Genomic DNA, 24,776 nt, shown 5'->3' on the forward strand with positions numbered 1-24,776 from the left:
AACAGTGTAGTTATTCCCACCGCAAGGCAATCAAACAAGCAAAATGTCGGTATAGGGACAAAGTGGAGTAGCAATTCAATGCAAGACATATATGGCAGGATCTACAGGAAATCACGGACTACAAAAAAAGAAAACCAGCCACGTTACGGACGCTGACGTCTCGCTTCCAGACAAACTAAACACCTTCTTTACCTGCTTTGAGGATAATACAGTGCCACCGTTGTGGCCCGCTAACAAGGATTGTGGCCCCCTCCTTCTCCTTGGCCGACGTGAGTAAGACATTTAACCTGTCTGGGAACCTTGCGTCCTCAGAACATGACCAGCTGGCTGGAGTGTTTACGGACATATTCCATCTCTCCCTATCCCAGTCTGCTGTCCCCACATGCTTCAAGATGTCCCGTGTGGCTCAGTTGGTTAGAGCATTGTGTTTGCAATGCTAGGGTTGTGGGTTCGATTCCCACGGGGGACCAGTACGGGGAAGAAAAAAAAATTTTATGAAATGTATGCATTCACTACTGTAAGTTGCTCTGGATAAGAGCGTCTGCTAAATGACTAAAATGTAAATGTAAAGAAATTGTTCCTGTACCCAAGAAGGCAAAGATAACTGAACTAAATGACTATCGCCCCGTAGCACTCACTTCTGTCATCATGAAGTGCTTTGAGAGACTAGTCAAGGATCATATCACCTCCACCTTACCTGCCACACTAGACCCACTTCAGTTTGCATACTGCCCCAACGGGTCCACAGATGTTGCAATTGCCATCACACTGCACACTGCCCTATCCCATCTGGACAAGAGGAATACCTATGTAAGAATTCTGTTCATTGACAACAGCTCAGCATTCAACCCCATAGTACCCTCCAAGCTCATCATTAAGCTGGAGGCCCTGGGTCTTGACCCCGCCCTGTGCAATTGGGGTCCTGGGCTTTCTGACGGGCCGCCCCCAGGTGGTGAAGGTAGGAAACAACATCTCCACTTCAATGACACTCAACACAGGGGCCCCACAAGGGTGCATGCTCAGCCCCCTCCTGTACTCCCTGTTCACCCATGACTGCATTGCCATGCACGCCTCCAACTCAATCATCAAGTTAGCAGACGACACAACAGTAATGGGCTTGATTACCAACAACAATGAGACAGCCTACAGGGAGGAGGTGAGGGCTCTGGGAGTGTGGTGTCAGGAAAACAACCTCTCATTCAACGTCAACAAAACAAAGGAGATGGTTGTGGACTTCAGCAGAGGGAGCACCCCCCTATCCACATTGTAGGGACAGTAGTGGAGAAGGTGGAAAGTTTTAAGTCCCTGGCGTACACATCAGACAAACTGAAATGGTTCACCCACAGACAGTGTTTGGAAGGCGCAAGAGCGCCTGTTCAACCTCAGGAGGCTGAAGAAATTTGGCTTGTCACCTAAAACCCTGACAAACTTTTACAGATGCACAATCGAGAGCATCCTGTCGGGCTGTATCACCGCCTGGTACGGCAACTGCACCGCCCTAAACCTCAAGGCTCTCCACAGGGTGCTGCGGTCTGCACAACGCATCACCGGGGGCAAACTACCTGCCCTCCAAGACACCTACAGCACCCGATGTCACAGGAAGGACAAAAAGATCATCAAGGACAACAACCACCCGAGCCACTGCATGTTCACCCCGCTTCATCCAGAAGGCGAGGTCAGTACACGTGCATCAAAGCTGAGACCGAGAGACAGAAGCTGTTTTTCAATCTCAAGGCTATCAGACTGCGAAACAGAGAGGCTGCTGCCTACATAGAGACTCATATCACTGGCCACTTTAATAAATGGATCACTAGTCACTTTAAACAATGCCACTTTAATAATGTTAACATATCTTACATTACTCATCTCATATGTATTTACTGTACCTTATACCATCTATTGCACCATGCCATTGCCGCTTGGCCATATATTTATATGTACATATTGTTATTCCTCCCTTTTTAGATTTGTGTGTATTAGGTAGTTGTTGAGGAATTGTTAGATTACTTGTTAGATGTTACTGCACTGTCGGAACTAGAAGCACAAGCATTTCGCTACACTTGCATTAACATCTGCTAAACATGTGTATGTGACCAATAAAATTTGATTTGATTTGAGAAGACCTGCCAACAAAAAATACTGTTATTATTAAACACAATATGTGCTCAACAAGTTATCCTCAGTGATACACATATATGATCTAATAGTTGTAAAGTCATTGTGTGTAGACCAGTAGAATGGGACTACTGTAGGTAGCCTAGTGGTTAGAGCGTTGGGCCAGTAACTGAAAGGTTGCTAGATCGAATCCCAGAGGAAAGGTAAAAATCAGTCGTTCAGCCCCTGAACAAGGCAGTTAACCCGCTGTTCCTAGGCCGTCATTGTTAATATGAATTTGTTCTTAACTGACTTGCCTAGTTAAATAAATGGTGTAGACCAGTAGAATGGGACTATTGTAGGCCGCTGCTCAAAAGTAGTGTACTATAGAGGCCCACAGTGGAGGTGTCATAAAACCTTCCGGACAAACAGGGAAATGGTTCCAATCATTTTTCCACCATTTAATTTTTCCCATAGGGAATGTAGGCTTACCCGTACGTGATGTTTTGATAATTAATACTTTCAAGTGGTATCCTCTGGGTCCACATTGTACATGTCTGTTACCAAAAATAAATTCAATTCATAACCATGTAAATCTCTCTCGGACAAGGGGACTTTTATCAATATATTAGTCTCTAAGTGGTCAGATGACGCGGATGCTACCCTACAGGATTGTTTAGCTAGCACAGACTGGAATATGTTCCTTGATTCATCCAATGGCATTGAGGAGTACACCACCTCAGTCACCGGCTTCATCAATAAGTGCATCGACGTCTTCACCCCCACCGTACGTACATTTCCCAACCAGAAGCCATGGATTTCAGGCAACATCCGCACCGAGCTAAAGGCTAGAGCTGCTGCTTTCAATGACCAGGACGCTAATCCGGACGCTTATAAGAAATCCCGCTATGCCCTCAGACGAACCATCAAACCGGCAACGCGTCAATACAGGACTAAGATTGAATCCTTCTACACCGGCTCTGATGCTTGTTGGACGTGGCAGGGTTTGCAAACTATTAAGGACTGCAAAGGAAAACTCAGCCGCGAGCTGCCCAGTGACGCGAGCCTATCAGGGGAGCTAAATGCCTTTTATGCTCGCTTCAAGGCAAGCAACACTGAAGCATGTATAAGAGCACCAGCTGTTCTGGACGACTGTGTGAAAACGCTCTCCGTAGCCGATATGAGCAAGACCTTTAAACAGCTCAACATTCACAAGGCCGCGGGGCCAGATGGATTACCAAGGCATGTACTGAGAGCATGCGTGGACCAGCTGGCAATTGTCTTCACTGACATTTTCAACCTCTCCCTGACCGAGTCTGTAGTACCCACATGTTTCAAATAGACAACCATAGTCCCTGACCCCAAGAATGCGAAGGTAACCTTCCTAAATGATTACCGCCTGGTAGCATTCACGTCGGTAGCCATGAAGTGCTTTGAAAGGCTGGTCATGGCTCACATCAACACCATCATCCCGGAAACCCTAGACACACTCCAATCCACCCCAACAGATCCACAGATGACGCAATCTCACACTCCACTCGCCCCTTTCCCACCTGGACAAAAGGAACACCTATGTGATAATGCTGTTCATTGACTACAGCTCAGCGTTCAACACCATAGTGTCCACAAAGCTCATCACTAAGCTAAGGGTGCGTGCTTAGTCCCCTCCTGTACTCCCTGTTCACTCATGACTGCATGGCCAGGCACGACTCCAACACCATCATTAAGTTTGCTGACGACACAACAGTGGTAGGCCTGATCACCGACAACAATGAGACGACCTATAGGGAGGAGGTCAGAGACCCGGCAGTGTGGTGCCAGGACAACAACCTCTCCCTCAATGTGAGCAAGACAAAGGAGTTGATCATGGACTAAAGGAAAAGGAGGGTCGAACAGGCCCCCATTAACATTTTTACATTTTAGTAGACGCTCTTATCCAGAGCGACTTACAGTAGTGAATGCATACATTTCATTTCATAAATTTTTTTCCCCCTCCGTACTGGCCCCACGTGGGAATCGAACCCACAACCCTGGCGTTGCAAACACCATGCTCTACCAACTGAGCCATAGGGAAGCTAGTCTCTATTAACACGATGGGACAGTATTGGAGCGGGTTGAGAGTTTCAAGTTCCTTGGTGTCCACATCACCAACAAACTATCATGGTCCAAACACACCAAGACAGTTGTGAAGAGGGCACGACAACACCTTTTCCCCCTCAGGAGACTGAAAAGATTTGGCATGGGTCCCCAGATCCTCAAAAGGTTCTACAGCTGTACCACCGAGAGCATCCTGACCAGTTGCATCACCGCCTGTTATGGCAACTGCTTGGCATCCGACCGTAAGGCGCTATTGAGGATAGTGCGTACGGCCCAATACATCACCGTGGCCAAGCTTCCTGCCATCCAGGATCTCTATACCAGGCGGTGTCAGAGGAAGACCCTACAAATTGTCAAAGACTCCAGTCACCTGAGCCATAGACTGTTCGCTCTGCTAAAGCACAGCAAGCGGTACCAGAGTGCCAAGTCTAGGACCAAAAGGCTCCTTAACAGCTTCTACCCCCAAGCCATCAGACTGCTGAACAGCTTCTACCCCCAAGCCATACGACTGCTGAACAGCTTCTACCCCCAAGCCATAAGACTGCTGAACAGCTTCTACCCCCAAGCCATAAGACTGCTGAACAGCTTCTACCCCCAAGCCATAAGACTGCTGAACAGCTTCTACCCCCAAGCCATAAGACTGCTGAACAGCTTCTACCCCCAAGCCATAAGACTGCTGAACAGCTTCTACCCCCAAGCCATAAGACTCCTGAACAGCTTCTACCCGCCAAGCCATCAGACTGCAGAACAGCTTCTACCCCCAAGCCATCAGACTGCTGAACAGCTTCTATCCCCAAGCCATCAGACTGCTGAACAGCTTCTACCCCCAAGCCATCAGACTGCTGAACAGCTTCTACCCCCAAGCCATCAGACTGCTGAACAGCTTCTACCCCCAAGCCATCAGACTGCTGAACAGCTTCTACCCCCAAGCCATCAGACTGCTGAACAGCTTCTACCCCCAAACCATAAGACCGCTGAAAAATGTATCAAATGGCTACCCGGACTATTTACATTGTTTTTGCACAGCAGCTAATCACTGTATGTTTAGTCACTTTACCCCTACCTACACATTACCGCTACCCCCTGTATATAGCCTTGTTATTGTTATGTCATTTTATTGTTACTTTTAATAACATTTTTTACTTGTTTAGTTAGAACTGCATTGTTGGTTAAGGGCTTGTGAGTAAACTTTGTGAAGTGTACACCTGTTGTTTTTGGCGCATGTGACATATACAATCTGATTTGAATAAAAGGATTCAACATAGATGTAACCCGTTTTAGCATGGACATTACCATCGAGGGCTTCCACCATTTTAAAGTAGTCAACTGGGTGGGGATTCAAATGTGTTGGGAGCGATCGGGCCAATGATCAGAGAGCATTGTCTTCTTCAAAGTGGGTTGCCTATGGTAACGGCTTTAAGCTATATCACCGCCATCTAGTGGCCACAAGAGTTAGTTCAGGATTCCAGCACTGCAGGTGGCAGTAAATCACCAATGTAAGCTTTATGCTTTTTTTCAAACACAAAGTAAGAAGAAAATTGCTAACTTCTAAAATGGATATAGTCTCAATGACTCTACCTTGGCTGTCAGCTGCCATAATGACACCGATCCAAAGATTAGACCTCTATTTAACCTTTCTGGGAAGGGGGTTCCGCTAGCAGAACACCTGGCCTACAGCCAGTGAAACTGCAGGGCGCCAAATTCAAACAACAGAAATCTCATAATTAAAATTCCTCAAACATACAAGTATTATACACCATTTTAAAGATAAACTTCTCGTTAATCCAACCACAGTGTCCGATGTCAAAAAGGCTTTACGGTGAAAGCACACCATGCGATTATGTTAGGTCGGCGCCTAGCCACAAAAAAACATACAGCCATTTTCCAAAGAAGGAGAGGTCACAAAAGTCAGAAATAGCATTAAAATGAATCACTAACCTTTGATGATCTTCATCTGGTGGCACTCCCAGGACTCCATGTTAGACAATACATGTTTGTTTTGTTCGATAAAGTTAATATTTATGTCTAAAAACCTAATTTGAAATCGCTGTGTTATGTTCAGAAATGCATTGTCTCAAACAAACATCCGGTGAAAATGCAGAGAGCCACATCAAATTACAGAAATACTCATCATAAACATTGATATAAGATACAATTGTTATACATACGATTAAAGATACACTTCTTGTTAATCCAGCCGCTGTGTCCGATTTCAAAAAGGCTTTACGGCTAAAGCACACCATGTGATTATGTTAGGTCGGCGCCTAGCCACAAAAAAACATACAGCCATTTTCCAACCAAGGAGAGGTGTCACAAGTCAGAAATAGCATTAAAATTAATCACTTACCTTTGATGATCTTACATTTACATTTACATTTGAGTCATTTAGCAGACGCTCTTATCCAGAGCGACTTACATCTGATGGCACTCCCAGGACTCCATGTTAGACAATAAATGTTCGTTTTGTTCAATAAACTTCATCTTTATGTCCAAATACCTCCTTTTTGTTCGCACGTTTAGCCCAGTAATCCAAATGCACAAAGCGCGGGCACAAAGTCAAAAAAGTTCCATTTGAGTTCGTAGAAACATGTCAAACGATGTTTCTAATCAAGCCTTAGGGTGTTTTTATCATAAATATTCAATAATGTTTCAACCGGACAATACTGTTTTCATTAGAAGGGAACGGTGCTCACGGGCATGCGCGTGACTGAACTAAAGGCTTTCACCTGGGCCATCTGCTTAGAGTGCTCTTATTCGCTCCCCTTTCACAATAGAAGCCTGAAACAACTTCTAAAGACTGTTGACATCTAGTGGAAGCATTAGGAAGTGCAATCTGACCCCACAGACCCTGGATATTCGATAGGCATTCACTAGAAAACTACAAACCTCAGAATTCCCACTTCCTGGTTGGATTTTTCTCAGGTTTCTGCCTGCCATATGAGTTCTGTTATACTCACAGACATTATTTTAACAGTTTTGGAAACTTTGGAGTGTTTTCTATCCAAATCTACTAATTATATGCATATTCTAGCTTCTGGGCCTGAGTAACAGGCAGTTTACTCTGGGCACGCTTTTCATCCAAACTTCCCAATGCTGCCCCCTATCCCTAAAGAGTTTTAAGTCTTAGGGTACTAGCAGTTTGTCCAGGGAAAAACACCAGACTGGACTGTTCCACGGCCAGCCATTATGAAACACACAGGTCTCTCTGACAGCAGGCTGGTTTATCATGTTCAGTCTTCTGTCTGACGGGTCAATATATGTATAGTCCTGTAGCTGTAGTAGATTTAATGAACTAGTGTCTTGTGTAGTTTGCTTCTTCCTCCTCTCTCCTCAACACAAAAGTGAAATGTCCTCTTCTCTTCTCTCCCCCTCTCTCCAGCCAATACGGTGAGTGTTGACCCGGTGATCGAGGAGCATTTCCGTCGCAGCCTGGGGAGGAACTACAAGCAGCCGGAACCAGTCACTAACTCTGTGTCCATCACCGGATCTGTGGACGACCACTTCACCAAGGCCTTAGGAGAGACCTGGCTGCAGATCAAAGCCAAAGGAAGCTCCTCCTCCTCCCCTGACTCCTCCCCCAACAGTCACATGGTCAACCACAACCACTCCCCCTCGGTTGTGTCCTGAAGGGGGGAGCTAGAGTAGGCCAATCAGAGCCAGCTATACCCCGCCCTGTTCACTGTAACCAACCACATGGGCTGGTTGAACCGCTACTGGGAGGCTGTGTTCTTGTTTTGCTCCAGCCCTGCACTAACGCCATCTAACACACCTGGAGCAAGACCCCGAGAAGTAGCAGATTTTTAGATTCATTTAGTTTTCTGTTGTTATTTAGCTATAATGTGCGCTAATGCATATGACCCAGGTGTGCTTTATAACAGGGCTGGAGCAAAACCCTGCATCCTCCAGTAGCTCTCTAGCCGTGAAGAGGGTTTGGCCTTGGTCCCTGGTATAAGACTACCCTGAATGATTTGGCCCCACAGAGCTGTGTTAGTAGCTAGCTATATAGCCATGTACATAACCATAGAGGATAGAGATGATTTGGCCCCACTGAGAGCTGTGTTAGTAGCTAGCTATATAGCCATGTACATAACCATAGAGGATAGAGAGGTTTCCTTTTTGTCATTTAGTTGGATTGTGTTATTTTGTTGAAGTAGGTTTGCGTTATTGGATACCCAAAAGCTTTTGACCATAAAAGCTAAACGTGAGGAAAGCGTTTGTTTCTATCCTATGGATTCTATATGGAGAAGCATCTCAACCAACCACATGCCTTCGTTGCCAAAGAAAACTCGGATGCAAATCTGTCGCCCCATTTTTTTATTTTTTTTTAAGAAAGAAAAAGCCATTATTCTTATTTCACCCATCTGATTTATCCCTTTCCATCTCTCTAGCACCCCACTGTAAAGAATTGTCTCCTGTCATCTACCCTTCTCTCCTCCCATCTCCTCTTCTCTCCTCTCTCCTCTACCCTCCTCTTCTCTCCTCTCTCCTCTACCCTCCTCTTCTCTCCTCTCTCCTCTACCCTCCTCTTCTCTCCTCTCCTCTCTCCTCTACCCTCCTCTTCTCTCCTCTCCTCCCATCTCCTCTTCTCTCCTCTCTCCTCTACCCTCTTCTCTCCTCTCTCCTCTACCCTCCTCTTCTCTCCTCTCCTCCCATCTCCTCTTCTCTCCTCTCTCCTCTACCCTCCTCTTCTCTCCTCTCTCCTCTACCCTCCTCTTCTCTCCTCTCCTCTCTCCTCTACCCTCCTCTTCTCTCCTCTCCTCTCTCCTCTACCTCCTCTTCTCTCCTCTTCCTCTACCTCCTCTTCTCTCCTCTCTCCTCTACCCTCCTCTTCTCTCTCTCTTCTCTCCTCTCTCCTCTGCCCTCCTCTTCTCTCCCTCTCCTCTCTCCTTCTCCTCTCTCTCCTCTCTCCTCTACCCTCCTCTTCTCTCCTCTCCTCCCATCTCCTCTTCTCTCCTCTCTCCTCTACCCTCCTCTTCTCTCCTCTCCTCCCCTTCTCTCCTCCTCTCCTCCCCTCTTTTCTCCTATTTGTCCAGTTGTCCTGTATGTCAGTTATATGTGTACTTGAAAAGACAAGGCCGACTGATTTGCACTAATGTTGAGGAACTGGGGTTGCCTATCAACCTCAGGATGGACACGCATGCTACATGCTGATAACTTACGCTATAACAATACTTTTAGAAGTTTAGAGACTGATTCGGTTCTGTGATGTTCAATCATGTGGTCAAAACAGCCTTTTCTTTCTGGGGTGGAGATGAGAGATGGCCATGCGTATTTTCTTTATTCTAACACTTGTTATTGTTGGTGCTCACAACTGGTCTGTTGTCATTTTTTTTAAATTTTCTATTCCTCCTGAGGCATTGTTGAATTTCCTCTGGTTTAGAATAGATAGCTCCTCTCTCTCTCTCTGCAGCAGTGTGGTTGGTAGGTAGATTTGGGCTCTATGGTTTAGAATAGATAGCTCCTCTCTCTCTCTCTGCAGCAGTGTGGTTGGTAGGTAGATTTGGGCTCTATGGTTTAGAATAGATAGCTCCTCTCTCTCTCTGCAGCAGTGTGGTTGGGAGGTAGATTTGGGCTCTATGGTTTAGAATAGATAGCTCCTCTCTCTCTCTGCAGCAGTGTGGTTGGTAGGTAGATTTGGGCTCTATGGTTTAGAATAGATAGCTCCTCTCTCTCTGCAGCAGTGTGGTTGGTAGGTAGATTTGGGCTCTATGGTTTAGAATAGATAGCTCCTCTCTCTCTCTGCAGCAGTGTGGTTGGTATGTAGATTTGGGCTCTATGGTTTAGAATAGATAGCTCCTCTCTCTCTGCAGCAGTGTGGTTGGTAGGTAGATTTGGGCTCTATGGTTTAGAATAGATAGCTCCTCTCTCTCTGCAGCAGTGTGGTTGGGAGGTAGATTTGGGCTCTATGGTTTAGAATAGATAGCTCCTCTCTCTCTCTGCAGCAGTGTGGTTGGTAGGTAGATTTGGGCTCTATGGTTTAGAATAGATAGCTCCTCTCTCTCTCTGCAGCAGTGTGGTTGGTAGGTAGATTTGGGCTCTATGGTTTAGAATAGATAGCTCCTCTCTCTCTCTGCAGCAGTGTGGTTGGTAGGTAGATTTGGGCTCTATGGTTTAGAATAGATAGCTCCTCTCTCTCTCTCTGCAGCAGTGTGGTTGGTAGGTAGATTTGGGCTCTATGGTTTAGAATAGATAGCTCCTCTCTCTCTCTGCAGCAGTGTGGTTGGTAGGTAGATTTGGGCTCTATGGTTTAGAATAGATAGCTCCTCTCTCTCTGCAGCAGTGTGGTTGGTAGGTAGATTTGGGCTCTATGGTTTAGAATAGATAGCTCCTCTCTCCTCTGCAGCAGTGTGGTTGGTAGGTAGATTTGGGCTCTATGGTTTAGAATAGATAGCTCCTCTGCAGCAGTGTGGTTGGTAGGTAGATTTGGGCTCTATGGGTTGAAGGTTAGAACAAATAACCGTAGAGAATAAGACATGTTTGTTTTTAAATAGCTGGTATCTATTCATGTTAATTAGACATTTCAATCTTAATACTAGACTTTCTTCTAGATGTATTTGTGTTCAGTAATAGTCATAAATTACACTTACTGCTGGTACAGTTGTACTCCAAGTTATTATTTAGGTATCTTCAGTAATATTCTCTCTGGGAGCAGCCAGCTAGCGACACAGAGGACAGCCTTCTATACTGCTCTATCTGATCAGTTGGAGTATAATCTACAACGTTAACATGACGTTTCTACAACGTTTCTATAACGTTACCATGACGTTTCTACAACGTTACCATGACGTTTCTATAACGTTAACATGATGTCTCTATAACGTTTCTATAACGTTAACATGACGTTTGTACAACGTTTCTATACCGTTACCATGACGTCTCTATAACGTTAACATGATGTCTCTATAACGTTTCTATAACGTTACCACGACGTTTCTATAACGTTAACATGACGTCTCTATAATGTTAAACGTTTCTATAACGTTAACATGACGTCTCTATAACGTTAACATGACGTCTCTATAATGTTAACATGGCGTTTCTATAACGTTAACATGACGTCTCTATAATGTTAAACGTTAATATAACGTCTCTATAATGTTAACATGGCGTTTCTATAACGTTAACATGACGTCTCTATAATGTTAAACGTTAATATAACGTTAACATGACGTCTCTATAACGTTAACATGGCGTTTCTATAACGTTAACATGACGTCTCTATAACGTTAACATGACGTTTCTATAACGTTAACATGACGTCTCTATAATGTTAAACGTTAATATAACGTTAACAGGCCGTTTCTATAACGTTAACATGACGTTTCTATAACGTTAACATGACGTTTCTATAACGTTATTAATAATCCCTGGTACAGGAATGCGACAGCGTTTTATTTTTTTCGTGACTGAATAAGAGAAAACGGAATAAACAACAGGGAGATGGACCCAGACTCAACCACACGCAGATCATGATTCTGTTGAGACGGTTTTTTATTTTGTTTTTATTTTTGTATTTTCGATGTTGTTTCTTCTTCTCTGATGAACAACTATGTTGTGTAGTGGTAGGTAGCCTGCTGCGGCTTGTGAAACTGACTTGTTTTAATAACTCCTTCTTTACCAACCTGTACCGAGGCAGCATACATTCCTTCCTGTAGGAAACCTAGTACAGGTGTATCATCCTTCTCACTATAGCTACTAACTTATTAACGGAAAGGTGGTGATTAGGGTTGCGAAATTCCAGAAACGTTTCCAAAATTCCTCGATTTCCCGGGAAATTCCGGGTTGGAAGATTCTGGAAAATCCAAAAATCCAAGTTACCGGAAATGTACAACCCTAGTGGTGATTGATAACTATGAGGTGCCAGAACATGGTAAAGCTCTAAGGGTTTATGAGGCACTGTCCATCTTAACGCTTTAAAACCTTTTATACATGTCCTTACATTCCATCATCCCAACTCATATCCTTGGACATTCAACATATTTACATTGACTAAGCTACACTTCCTAAATGCTACCCTATTTCCTAGGCAGTGCACTACTTTTGGCCAGCCCTTCATCTCCTCAAAGGAAGACGAGCAGAAATGAGAGCAAGACCAGGAACGGACTCTTTTGACAATATTCTCTTTTGGTGCTTTTCTCAAACTTGTCTGTCCAAAAGTAGTGCACTATGTAGGGAATAGGGACCCATTTGGGATGAAGCCGAAAACATATTCTCTGAGAGCCGGGATCCAGCTGCCAGTCAGTTGTTGTTGTTATTATTATTGACTTTAATGTTAAATGAGTTTAGATGTAAAGAAACTCTTCTAATCTATAGTAGTTCATAACAGATGAATGATTGATCTGTACTTTCTGTAAATGTTATGAGAAAAACGTTTTATTTAGGCCATTGTGGTGAAATGAACCATCATTTGTAGTGCATGAACACAGAGGGAAGGGGACCCTAGTGTCCTGAAATCATTTATCCTAAAACACATTTCATTACCGTCACTAGGTAGTAGTACATTTCTAATACCTTTTCCCAAAATTCCCAGGTTTTCTAGAAATCCCGGTTGGAAGATTCACAGGATCAGGAGGGCAAAAAAGCAGAAAATGCGGGAATCCTCCAAACAGAATCTGGGAGTTTTTGGGAAAGTTAACGGAATTTTGGAGGCTCACACTTGTTCTGCTTCGGCAACACAATTCCCTACACGCTGTAGGAAAATCACTTAATGACAAAGTATTTTTTATATAGGTAAACTATAAGACCATCATTACGCTGTGCGTAACGAAATGTACAGAGAAGATAAAAATCATAGGTATTTTTGGAGGATCAATGAATTTGTTAATGATATGTAGCTATTTAATTTCCCTTTTTTTTGTCCAATCATGCATTTTATAACTTCTTTTTTTTTGGTGTAAAAAAAAAAAGTTGATCTTTTTTGTTTAGTTTTTTTAGATGTTTTATTTTTTAATTTTTAAAAGGTTAAAGTGCAGGAACACAGTAATAATATGAAAACACTGCGTTGATGATAGCCACTTGTGTATTTTAGCAGTTATAATGCTCCATAAAGGCTACTCAGCAGACAGTCTACAAAGGCATAACGGTTATGTCCCAAACAATCACCGGATTCCCTATATAGGGAATAGTGCCATTTGTAACCAATCCTCTTTATTCAACCTTTTGCCTCTTGAGACAATTGAACAAAAGATTGTTGTCATCCATCTTGTTTGACTTGTTTGTGATCCAGTAATAACAGGTATAGCCAGATAGTCATCCAACCAGTTTGGGATAAAGATGCTACTGTATTAGCCATGTTATTTAATCGAAGATCCCAGGAAGACTGGCTGTGTGCTTCCAAATCAATGATATGCATCCAAAATGACACCATTTTCCCTATGTAGTGTACTAGTCAACAGCAGATACATAGGGAATTAGGTACCATTTTGGATGCAACCAAATGAAACAGTAAATATTCAAGTTCCTTCACTTGGAAGCTGCATCAACATTGTAATTCATTTGTAGTATTCTGTATTCTACTGTCCATGCTGTTAGTAAATCTGTGTTAAACCTTCATTTTGTGGCCTTGTTCCTCCAACTAAAAAGGTTTTGGCAGGCCACCTTTTTTGTACTTAAGTAGTATCGATGAACAATAAACTGCTCTTAAACCTCAAGTTGTGTCTCAGTCTGGTCACTCTATTATTGGTTACTGCTGTTTATTACCAAGTCACTAAACGTCGAGTCTCCAAGTCAATAGCGTTCAATAATTACTGTTATTACCAAGTCACTAAACCCTGAGTCTGTCTCTAGCGTTCAATAATTACTGTTATTACCAAGTCACTAAACCCTGAGTCTGTCCCTAGCGTTCAATAATGACTGTTTATTACCAAGTCACTAAACCCTGAGTCTGTCCCTAGCGTTCAATAATGACTGTTTATTACCAAGTCACTAAACCCTGAGTCTGTCCCTAGCGTTCAATAATGACTGTTTATTACCAAGTCACTAAACCCTGAGTCTGTCCCTAGCGTTCAATAATGACTGTTTATTACCAAGTCACTAAACCCTGAGTCTGTCCCTAGCGTTCAATAATGACTGTTTATTACCAAGTCACTAAACCCTGAGTCTGTCCCTAGCGTTCAATAATGACTGTTTATTACCAAGTCACTAAACCCTGAGTCTGTCCCTAGCGTTCAATAATGACTGTTTATTACCAAGTCACTAAACCCTGAGTCTGTCCCTAGCGTTCAATAATGACTGTTTATTACCAAGTCACTAAACCCTGAGTCTGTCCCTAGCGTTCAATAATGACTGTTTATTACCAAGTCACTAAACCCTGAGTCTGTCCCTAGCGTTCAATAATGACTGTTTATTACCAAGTCACTAAACCCTGAGTCTGTCCCTAGCGTTCAATAATGACTGTTTATTACCAAGTCACTAAACCCTGAGTCTGTCCCTAGCGTTCAATAATGACTGTTTATTACCAAGTCACTAAACCCTGAGTCTGTCCCTAGCGTTCAATAATGACTGTTTATTACCAAGTCACTAAACCCTGAGTCTGTCCCTAGCGTTAAATAATGACTGTTTATTACCAAGTCACTAAACCCTGAGTCTGTCCCTAGCGTTCAATAATGACTGTTTATTACCAAGTCACTAAACCCTGAGTCTGTCCCTAGCGTTCAATAATGACTGTTTATTACCAAGTCACTAAACCCTGAGTCTGTCCCTAGCGTTCAATAATGACTGTTTATTACCAAGTCACTAAACCCTGAGTCTGTCCCTAGCGTTCAATAATGACTGTTTATTACCAAGTCACTAAACCCTGAGTCTGTCCCTAGCGTTCAATAATGACTGTTTATTACCAAGTCACTAAACCCTGAGTCTGTCCCTAGCGTTCAATAATGACTGTTTATTACCAAGTCACTAAACCCTGAGTCTGTCCCTAGCGTTCAATAATGACTGTTTATTACCAAGTCACTAAACCCTGAGTCTGTCCCTAGCGTTCAATAATGACTGTTTATTACCAAGTCACTAAACCCTGAGTCTGTCCCTAGCGTTCAATAATGACTGTTTATTACCAAGTCACTAAACCCTGAGTCTGTCTCTAGCGTTCAATAATGACTGTTTATTACCAAGTCACTAAACCCTGAGTCTGTCTCTAGCGTTCAATAATGACTGTTTATTACCAAGTCACTAAACCCTGAGTCTGTCCCTAGCGTTGGAGTCCTAGTCTGAGTTTCTTTATACTCAGAGTACTACACTGGTTATCAATGGTATCTTTTATGTGTTAATAAATACAAGAACATGGTGGATCAGTCAGGTATGATCACTTGTTATTACTACATTAGAACGGTTATTAATAAATATATATATATATATATATATATATATATATATATATATATATATATATATATATATATATATATATATATAAACAGTTGTAAAGTACTTAAGTATAAATACTTTAAAGTACTACTGAAGTAGGTTTTGGGGGTGTCTGTACTTTACTTTGCTATTTATATTTTTTACAACTTTTACTTCACTACATTCCTTAGGAAAAGTATGTACTTTTTACTCCATACATTTTCCCTGACACCCAAAAGTACTCGTTACATTTCGAATGTTTAGCAGGACAGAACATTTTTAAAATCCTTATCAAGAGAATATCCCTACTGCCTGTGATCTGGTGGACTCACAAAACACACACTTTGTTTGTAAATGATGTCTGTGTTGGAGTGTGCCCTTGGCTACCCGTAAATAAAAGAAAACGTCTGGTTTGCTTATTATAAGGAATTTGAAGTGATTTTTACTTTTGATACGTAAGAATATTTAAAACTAAATACTTTTGAATTTTAGTATTTTACAGGGTAACTTTCACTATTACTTGAGTCATTTTCTATTAAGGTATCTTTACATTTACTTAAGTATAACAATTGGGTATATTTTTTATTTTATTTCTTGGTGATTGAGATATACACTCAGACAGTTTATTAGGTACACCCATCTAGTACCGGGGTCAGACCCGCCCTTTGCCTCCAGAACAAACTCAATTGGTCCATTACTCTGCCATCAGCATGACGCACAGGAAGTGGGATTCGTCGGTCCAGGCGATGTTTTATCACTCCTCATTTGTCCAGTGTTGATGATGGCCTGTCCACTGGAGCTGCTTCATCTTGTTTTTAGCTGATTGGACTGGAACCCGGCGTGGTCGTCTGCTGCAATTAGCCAATCAGTAGCAGGGATCAACGAGTTGCGAGTTCCATGATGTCGTTCTGCACACGACTGTTGTACTGTGCCGATATTTGTCTGTTTGTGGCCCGCCTGTTAGTTTGTGAGATACTGTCTCCGGGTGTGCCTGGGACCAACGATCATACCGCACTCAGTCACTTAAGTCACTGGTTTTGCCCATTCTAACGTTCAATCAAACAGTAACTGAATGCCTTGATGCCCGTCTGCCTGCTTTATATAGCGAGCCACGGCCACCTGACTCCCTATCTGTAGGAGCGGTATATATAACTGGCCGGTATATGTACTATAAGTACAATGTCTTCAGAAAGTATTCATACCCCTTCACTTTTCCACATTTTGTGTTACAGCCTGAATTCAAAATGTATTAAATATAGATTTTTTTGGACAGTGAAATAATGAAGTACAGAAATATCTCATTTAAATTAGTATTTACACCCATGAGTCAATACATGTTAGAATCACCTTTGGCAGCGATTATAGCTGTGTCTTTATGAGTAAATCTCTAAAGCCTTGTTCACACTACAGGCTTTAATGCTCAAATCAGTTAGTATTCCAAAACGGATTAGAAAAAATCTGACTGTCTAAACCAAGTTACAACCAAATCAGATCTGTGTGTTCAGTCAGCAGTCATTTAACCAAATCAGATCTGTGTGTTCAGTCAGCAGTCATTTAACCAAATCAGATCTGTGTGTTCAGACAGCAGTCATTTAACCAAATCAGATCTGTGTGTTCAGACAGCAGTCATTTAACCAAATCAGATCTGTGTGTTCAGACAGCAGTCATTTAACCAAATCAGATCTGTGTGTACAGACAGCAGTCATTTAACCAAATCAGATCTGTGTGTTCAGACAGCAGTCATTTATCCAAATCAGATCTGTGTGTACAGACAACAGTTATTTAACCAAATCAGATCTGTATGTTCAGACAGCAGTCATTCAACCAAATCAGATCTGTGTGTTCAGACAGCAGTCGTTTGCTGACAAGGCTATGCTAGTTGTCATAGTAACGGCGGGTGCAGCGGTGTAAGCTGATTGGTGGTGTGGTGCTAGTGCTTCCTTATCACTCAGAAGTTATGTAGCAAGCTAAGGTGACAACAATTCCTGTCATGGACGTTTCCCAGTTGTTTTGAAGGTTCAAAATCATAGTGTAAAAACACTTTTAAACCCTCAAAGGACAAGATGATCCAACTTTCAAAATGGTAGTTTGTTTGTAAACAAGTAACAAGCTAGTTAGTTACCACATGTTCATGACAAACTGTCAACAGAGTAGCTAGCAAGCAACAAGATATGCTGAATAACAGCCTAAAAAACACTTGAGGGGAGGGGTAGTGGGGTTGTTCAGACTGCTGGAAAAAGAAGATATTCAAATCAGATATGCAAATAAATAGGATTTGAGTCACTTCAAACTGCCAATGTGAATGCGGCTTAAGCGCTTTCCACACCTGGATTGTAACATAATTGCACATTCTTTTTAAAAGTTCTTCAAGCTCTGTCAAGTTGGTTGTCGATCAAATGCTAGAAGCCATTTTCAAGTTTTGCCATAGATTTTCAAGCCAAATTTCAAGTCAAAACTGTAACTCGGCCACTCTGGAACATTCAACGTCGCCTTGGTAAGCAACTCCAGTGTAGATTTTGACCTTGTGTTTTGGGATATTGTCCTGCTGAAAGGTGAATTCATCTCCCCATGTCTGTTGGAAAGCAGACTGAACCAGCTTTTCCTCTAGGATTTAGCTCTGTTACGTTTATTTTTATCCTAAACAACTCCCTAGTCCTTGCTGATGACAAGTATGCAGCCTCCACCATGCTTGAAAATATGAAGTGGTACTCAGTGATGTGTTGTGTTGGATTTGCCCCAAACATACCGCTTTGTATTCAGGACAGAAAGTTCCGTTTTTTTTGCCACATTTGTTGCAGTATTACTTTATGCATCCTGTTTGCAAGGATCTGTTTAGGAATAATTGTATTCTGTACAGGCTTCTTTTCACTCTGTCAATTAGTTTAGTACTGTGGAGTAAACTACAGTGTTGACCCATTCTCAGTTTTCTCCTATCACAGCCGTTAGAGTTGAACTGTTTTAAGTTTTAAAGTCACTATTGGCCTCATGGTAAGATCCCTGAGCGGTTTCCTTCCTTTCAGGCAACTGAGTTAGGAAGGACGCCTGTATCTTTGTAGTGACTGGGTGTATTGATACACCATCCAAAGTTTAATTAATAACTTCACCATGCTCAAACGGATATTCAAAATCTACCAATCGGTGCCCTTCTTTGCAAACCATTGGAAAACCTCCCTGGTCTTTGTGGTTGAATCTGTGCTTGAAATTGACTTGAGGGACCTTCCAGATAATTGTATGTGTGGGGGTACAGAGATGCCAGTTAATGTTAAACCCTATAAATGCACACAGTCCATGTGACTTAAGCACATTTTTACTCCTGAACCTATAAAGGGTTAAATACTTATTTACTCAAGACATTTTTTTTTTTAATGAATTTGTAAACATTTCTAAAAACATAATTCCACTTTGACATTATGGGGTATGTTGATCAGTGACAAAACATTCAGGCTGTAACAACAACATAATGTGGAAAAAGTCAAGGTGTGAAACCTTTCTGAAGGCATTTGGAAACTATTCAGACCCCTTTTTATTTTTCCACATGTTATGGTCACTCTAACAGAGTACTACCTCTGTGGAGATGGGAGAACCTTCCAGAAGGACAACAATCTACAGCACTCCACCTATCAGGCCTTCATGGTAGAGTGGCCAGATGTGCCTTTTACTGAAGGAGTGGCTTCCGTGACAGCTCGCTTGGAGTTTTCCAAAAGGCACCTAAAGGATTTTTATTTTATTTTACCTTTATTTAACCAGGTAGGCCAGTTGAGAACAAGTTCTCGTTTAAAACTGCGACCTGGCCAAGATAAAGCAAAGCAGTGAGACCAAAAAATACACAAACAAACGTACAGTCATTCTCTGATCTGACGAAACCAAAATTGAACTCCTAGGCCTGAATGCCAAGCGTCACGTCTGGAGGAAACCTTGCAACATCCCTACGGTGAAGCATGGTGGTGGCAGCATCATGCTGTGGGGATGTTTTTCAGTGGCAGGGACTGGGAGACTAGTCAGGATTGAGGGAAAGATGAATGGAGCAAAGTACAGAGAGATCCTTGATGAAAACCTGCTCCAGAGCGCTGAGGACCTCAGACTGGGGTGAAGGTTCATCTTCCAACAGGACAATGACCCTAAGCACACAGCCAAGACAATGCAGGAGTGGCTTAGGGACAAGTCTCAATGTCCTTGAGTGGCCCATCCAGAGCCCGGACTTGAACCCGATCGAATATCTCAGGAGAGACCTGAAAATAACTGTGCAGCGATGCTCCCCATCCAACCTGACAGAGCTTGAGAGGATCTGCAGAGAAGAATGGGAGAAACTCCCCAAATACAGGTGTGCCAAGCTGGTAGCGTCATACCCAAGAAGACTCAAGGCTGTTATTGCTGCCAAATGTGCTTCAACAAAGTACTGAGTAAAGAGTCTGATTATTTGTGTAAATGTGATGTTTTTAATTTTTTAATAAATTTGCAAACATTTCTAAAAACCTGTTTTTCTTTGTCATTATGTATTATTTATGTACACACCTTCTAAAAACATTATGAACACCTGCTCGTTCCATGACAGACTGACCAGGTGAATCCAGGTGAAAGCTATGATCCCTTATTGATGTCACTTGTTAAATCCACTTCAATCAGTGTAGATGAAGGGGAGGAGACATGGTTAGAGAAGGATTAAGCCTTGAGACAATTGTGACATTGAATGGTACACATACACAATCCGAGGGTGAATGGACAAGACAAAATATTTAAGTGCTTTTGAACGGGGTATGGTGACAGGCGCCCCGATTTCAGTGTGTCAAGAACTGCAAGGCTGCTGGGTTTTTCACACTCAACAGTTTCCCGTGTGTATCAGGAATGATCCACCACCCAAAAGGACATCCAGCCAACTGCACACAACTGTGGGGAAGCATTGGAGTCAACATGGGCCAGCATCCCTGTGGAACGGCTTTCAACACCTTGTAGAGTCCATGTCCCGACATGTTGAGGCTGTTCTGAGGGAAAAAGGCGGTGCAACTCAATATTAGGAAGGTGTTCCTAATGTTTTGTCCACTCAGTGTATATAGGTGGTTGATGTGGATGAAATGAAGAGGACAACATCCATACAGGGAACATTTAATTTGATTTACATCCAATGTAAGAGTCAAATATGGCTTTTATCTGTACTTGACAAAGATGTTACAAAAAAAGTACAAGACGCGACATGACAAAATATGAAAAATGTACATAGTGGTGGGTATCATTCTGTGTTTCACAAACCGTGGTACCTACTCTCAGGGTTGTAAAGCACAAACCGTGGTACCTACTCTCAGGGTTGTAAAGCACAAACCGTGGTACCTACTCTCGGGGTTGTAAAGCACAAACCGTGGTACCTACTCTCGGGGTTGTAAAGCACAAACCGTGGTACCTACTCTCGGGGTTGTAAAGCACAAACCGTGGTACCTACTCTCGGGGTTGTAAAGCACAAACCGTGGTACCTACTCTCGGGGTTGTAAAGCACAAACCGTGGTACCTACTCTCAGGGTTGTAAAGCACAAACCGTGGTACCTACTCTCAGGGCTGTAAAGCACAAACCGTGGTACCTACTCTCAGGGTTGTAAAGCACAAACCGTGGTACCTACTCTCAGGGTTGTAAAGCACAAACCGTGGTACCTACTCTCAGGGCTGTAAAGCACAAACCGTGGTACCTACTCTCGGGGTTGTAAAGCAGTTCCTATTGTATGTTGTACTGTATGTATGTCTACATCAAGCCATATTTCCACAGTGTAACAATCTGGATGGACATAAATGAAGGGATGTAAATGTGTGAAAAGTCCCTGAAACTGGAAGGGCAATAGTAAAGGGCTTACATGTGTTCCATATATATATATATATATATATATATATATATATATATATATATATATATATATATATATATATATATGTTACAGGAGAAGGTCAATTTGGGAAATGTATACATTCCCCGTAACAAATTTGGTAACAGGAAATTAGCCAGCATATATTACAAGTTAAATCAGTTGACAGTGAGCTGTTGGGTCGTTGCAGGACAACTTATCTGGGAAACAAATAACACATATGATTCAAGGATAGACTGAAAAGCATTTAAACATTTTCAACAATCTTCCAAAAATATCTTTACATTCCCCTTCAGAACATAGCAGGAATAGAACAGAATGTCTCTTCATATTAGTTGTCATGACAGCGACGCTGTTATAATGCGAGGGGTTGTCCCTTAACACTGTAGAATTACTACAGACATTCTTTACATTTCAGATGTTTATTAGATGTTAATATTAAACCGTATCAGTGGCATTTTAATAGATGATGATACTCAACGTCAATTCAAACAGTTTCAGAAAATACTTGAAGACTCTATATTCTTAATTCAACTCTGACCATTTGAAATGTTGTTAGCCGTTATTAAAACTGTATCAGGGGCATACGTAAACACCAACTGGGGATTAGAGTAATAATAATAGTGAAGAAGGTCCATTATATATATATATGTTCTGAACTCTGACCAGAAGAGATGAGAAGTGATGGCTTGTTGGAACGCAGTAGAATGGCTTTGGGACTGTGTTCCGTGTTCCAATTCTAGAACTCTTATGTTTCTGATTCCGTCCTCCCGCTCAGATGCTCTCATCATCACTCATGTCCCAAATCTAAAGACAATAAAACAAACATAACAAAAATCAGATAAACTGCTCACATGTAGAAAAGAAAGAGAAAGAGAGAGAGAGAGAGAGAAAGAAAATGGATGGGTTTGCTTCCATTTCAAAGAGACTGTACAGAAAGCCTTCGCCAAGCCCTGAATGTGACCACAGATTATCCATTGTATTGACCCGATACTGTAGTGGCCTATCTAACAAAGAAAATACATTTCTTCAAAAATGGCAGTTGGGAGGAGGCAAGATCATGTGGGACAAATTCTATCCAATGAAGGGGCAGCTACGGGTGGAACAACTAGTTACCACATCCACAAAATCAAAACTGTCTATCGTAAAAATTCATTAAAACAAACATTTGCTCTTTGGTTTTCATTTAAGGTTAGGCATAAGGTTAGGTATAAGTGGTTAGGTTTAAAATAACATTTAAAGATGAGAAATTGTAGAAATAAGTAGGCTTTATGACTTTGTGGCTGTGGTAACTAGTGATGACCAGGCATAACTCCGATATACAGTGTTGTTTTCTCAAAGTTGCCGGGACGCAAAGTGTCCTAAATATATCAGTAAACTGGTAACAACTTAATCATTATGAAACTCCATCAAATAAACCTCACATAGCAAATCAGCCATTACATGTTATGTTGTTTAACCGAAGTTGACACTCATTGTGACCCTCTATTAAAAATCACGATTGTCACTAAGCGTGACATGAAACATCTAGAAAGCAGCTTCAGAAACCCGAATGTTGAAATGTGATTCATACATCTTAGGACACTAAGACTGCTTTCCATTCCCCATATAGCGCACTATGTAGGGAAAAGGGCACCATTTGGGACACAATCACAAACACTGATCTGCAGCATGTAGCCTGGTCGATTAAGAGCATTGGGCCAGTAACTGAAAGGTCGCTGGTTTGAATTTCAGAGCTGACGAGGTGAAAAGTCTTGCTCCTGTACGTTTCTCTGGATAAGAACATCTACTAAATAACAAATTAAAATGATTAGTAAAAAATAAAATGGTGTGTTTGAGTAGGATCAGAGACAGACTACCACGCTGCCGGTGAGTCTACGTTAAAACACAGTCACAAAGAGAAGTAGTAGTCAGGTCCAGTAACTACAGTACCACTGCGGTAGTCAGGTCCAGTAACTACAGTACCACTGCGGTAGTCAGGTCCAGTAACTACAGTACCACTGTGGTAGTCAGGTCCAGTAACTACACTACAGTACCACTGTGGTAGTCAGGTCCAGTAACTACACTACAGTACCACTGTGGTAGTCAGGTCCAGTAACTACAGTACCACTGTGGTAGTCAGGTCCAGTAACTACAGTACCACTGTGGTAGTCAGGTCCAGTAACTACAGTACCACTGTGGTAGTCAGGTCCAGTAACTACAGTACCACTGTGGTAGTCAGGTCTAGTAACTACAGTACCACTGTGGTAGTCAGGTCCAGTAACTACAGTACCACTGTGGTAGTCAGGTCCAGTAACTACAGTACCACTGCGGTAGTCAGGTCCAGTAACTACAGTACCACTGCGGTAGTCAGGTCCAGTAACTACAGTACCACTGCGGTAGTCAGGTCCAGTAACTACAGTACCACTGCGGTAGTCAGGTCCAGTAACTACAGTACCACTGTGGTAGTCAGGTCCAGTAACTACAGTACCACTGTGGTAGTCAGGTCCAGTAACTACAGTACCACTGCGGTAGTCAGGTCCAGTAACTACAGTACCACTGTGGTAGTCAGGTCCAGTAACTACAGTACCACTGCGGTAGTCCCAGAGAGACAGAGAAGAACCCTTTCTATCCCCGTCTGTGGTTTTGGCATGACGGCCCTGCCTTGGTTTTCAACAGCGAGTCTGCAAGAGAGAGGCTATAATTATGCACATCATTATCTTAATTACAGCCTACGGAGTGGGCCTTTACACAGCCTCCAGAGGAACAGAATTAAATAAGAGCTTAGATGGGAGTTTTAGGCAGTGGACATGAGATCAATGTGGACACGGTTGATATAGGCCTGTCCTGTCCTGTGATGGTTGATATAGGCCTGTCCTGTGTTGTGATGGTTGATATAGGCCTGTCCTGTGTTGTGATGGTTGATATAGGCCTGTCCTGTGTTGTGATGGTTGATATAGGCCCGTCCTGTGTTGTGATGGTTGATATAGGCCTGTCCTGTGTTGTGATGGTTGATATAGGCCTGTCCTGTGTTGTGATGGTTGATATAGGCCTGTCCTGTGTTGTGATGGTTGATATAGGCCCGTCCTGTGTTGTGATGGTTGATATAGGCCTGTCCTGTGTTGTGATGGTTGATATAGGCCTGTCCTGTGTTGTGATGGTTGATATACTGTACCAGTCAAAAGTTTGGACACACCAACTTTTTCTTTATTTTTAATATTTTCTACATTGTAGAATAATAGTGAAGACATCAAAACTATGAAATAACACATATGGAATCATGTCGTAACGCAAACATGTATTTTCTTCTTAATTCAAGGCACACTTATCCAGCATGGATACCATATCATTCTGCAGTGATAAGTCATCCCATCTGGTTTGCGCTTAGTGGGACAATCATTTGTTTTTCAACAGGACAATGAC

General features: G+C 42.3%; 2 protein-coding genes across 4 annotated transcripts in view; one reads left to right on the plus strand and one right to left on the minus strand.

The window, feature by feature from the left end:
• The window catches only part of vgll4b (vestigial-like family member 4b), a 192,360-nt gene extending 183,636 nt beyond the window's left edge, over window positions 1-8,724 (plus strand). For both annotated transcript variants that reach the window (XM_045705821.1, XM_014168352.2), the window contains one exon: window positions 7,571-8,724. In XM_045705821.1, the coding sequence (XP_045561777.1) occupies window positions 7,571-7,818 (248 nt within the window). In that variant the 3' untranslated portion in view covers window positions 7,819-8,724. The remainder of the gene's footprint in view (window positions 1-7,570) is intronic.
• An 11,893-nt stretch (window positions 8,725-20,617) lies between these two features.
• Window positions 20,618-24,776, minus strand: part of atg7 (ATG7 autophagy related 7 homolog (S. cerevisiae)) — a 121,792-nt gene continuing 117,633 nt past the window's right edge. Inside the window, 2 exon segments of one of the 2 annotated variants that reach the window (NM_001165320.1) lie at window positions 20,618-21,133; window positions 21,204-22,181. In NM_001165320.1, coding sequence (NP_001158792.1) covers window positions 22,149-22,181 — 33 coding nt within the window. In that variant the 3' untranslated portion in view covers window positions 20,618-21,133; window positions 21,204-22,148. 2 annotated transcript variants of the gene reach the window in all.

The sequence above is a fragment of the Salmo salar genome, chromosome ssa22, assembly GCF_905237065.1.
Source record: "Salmo salar chromosome ssa22, Ssal_v3.1, whole genome shotgun sequence".
In the NCBI taxonomy this organism is placed as follows: Eukaryota; Metazoa; Chordata; class Actinopteri; order Salmoniformes; family Salmonidae; genus Salmo; species Salmo salar.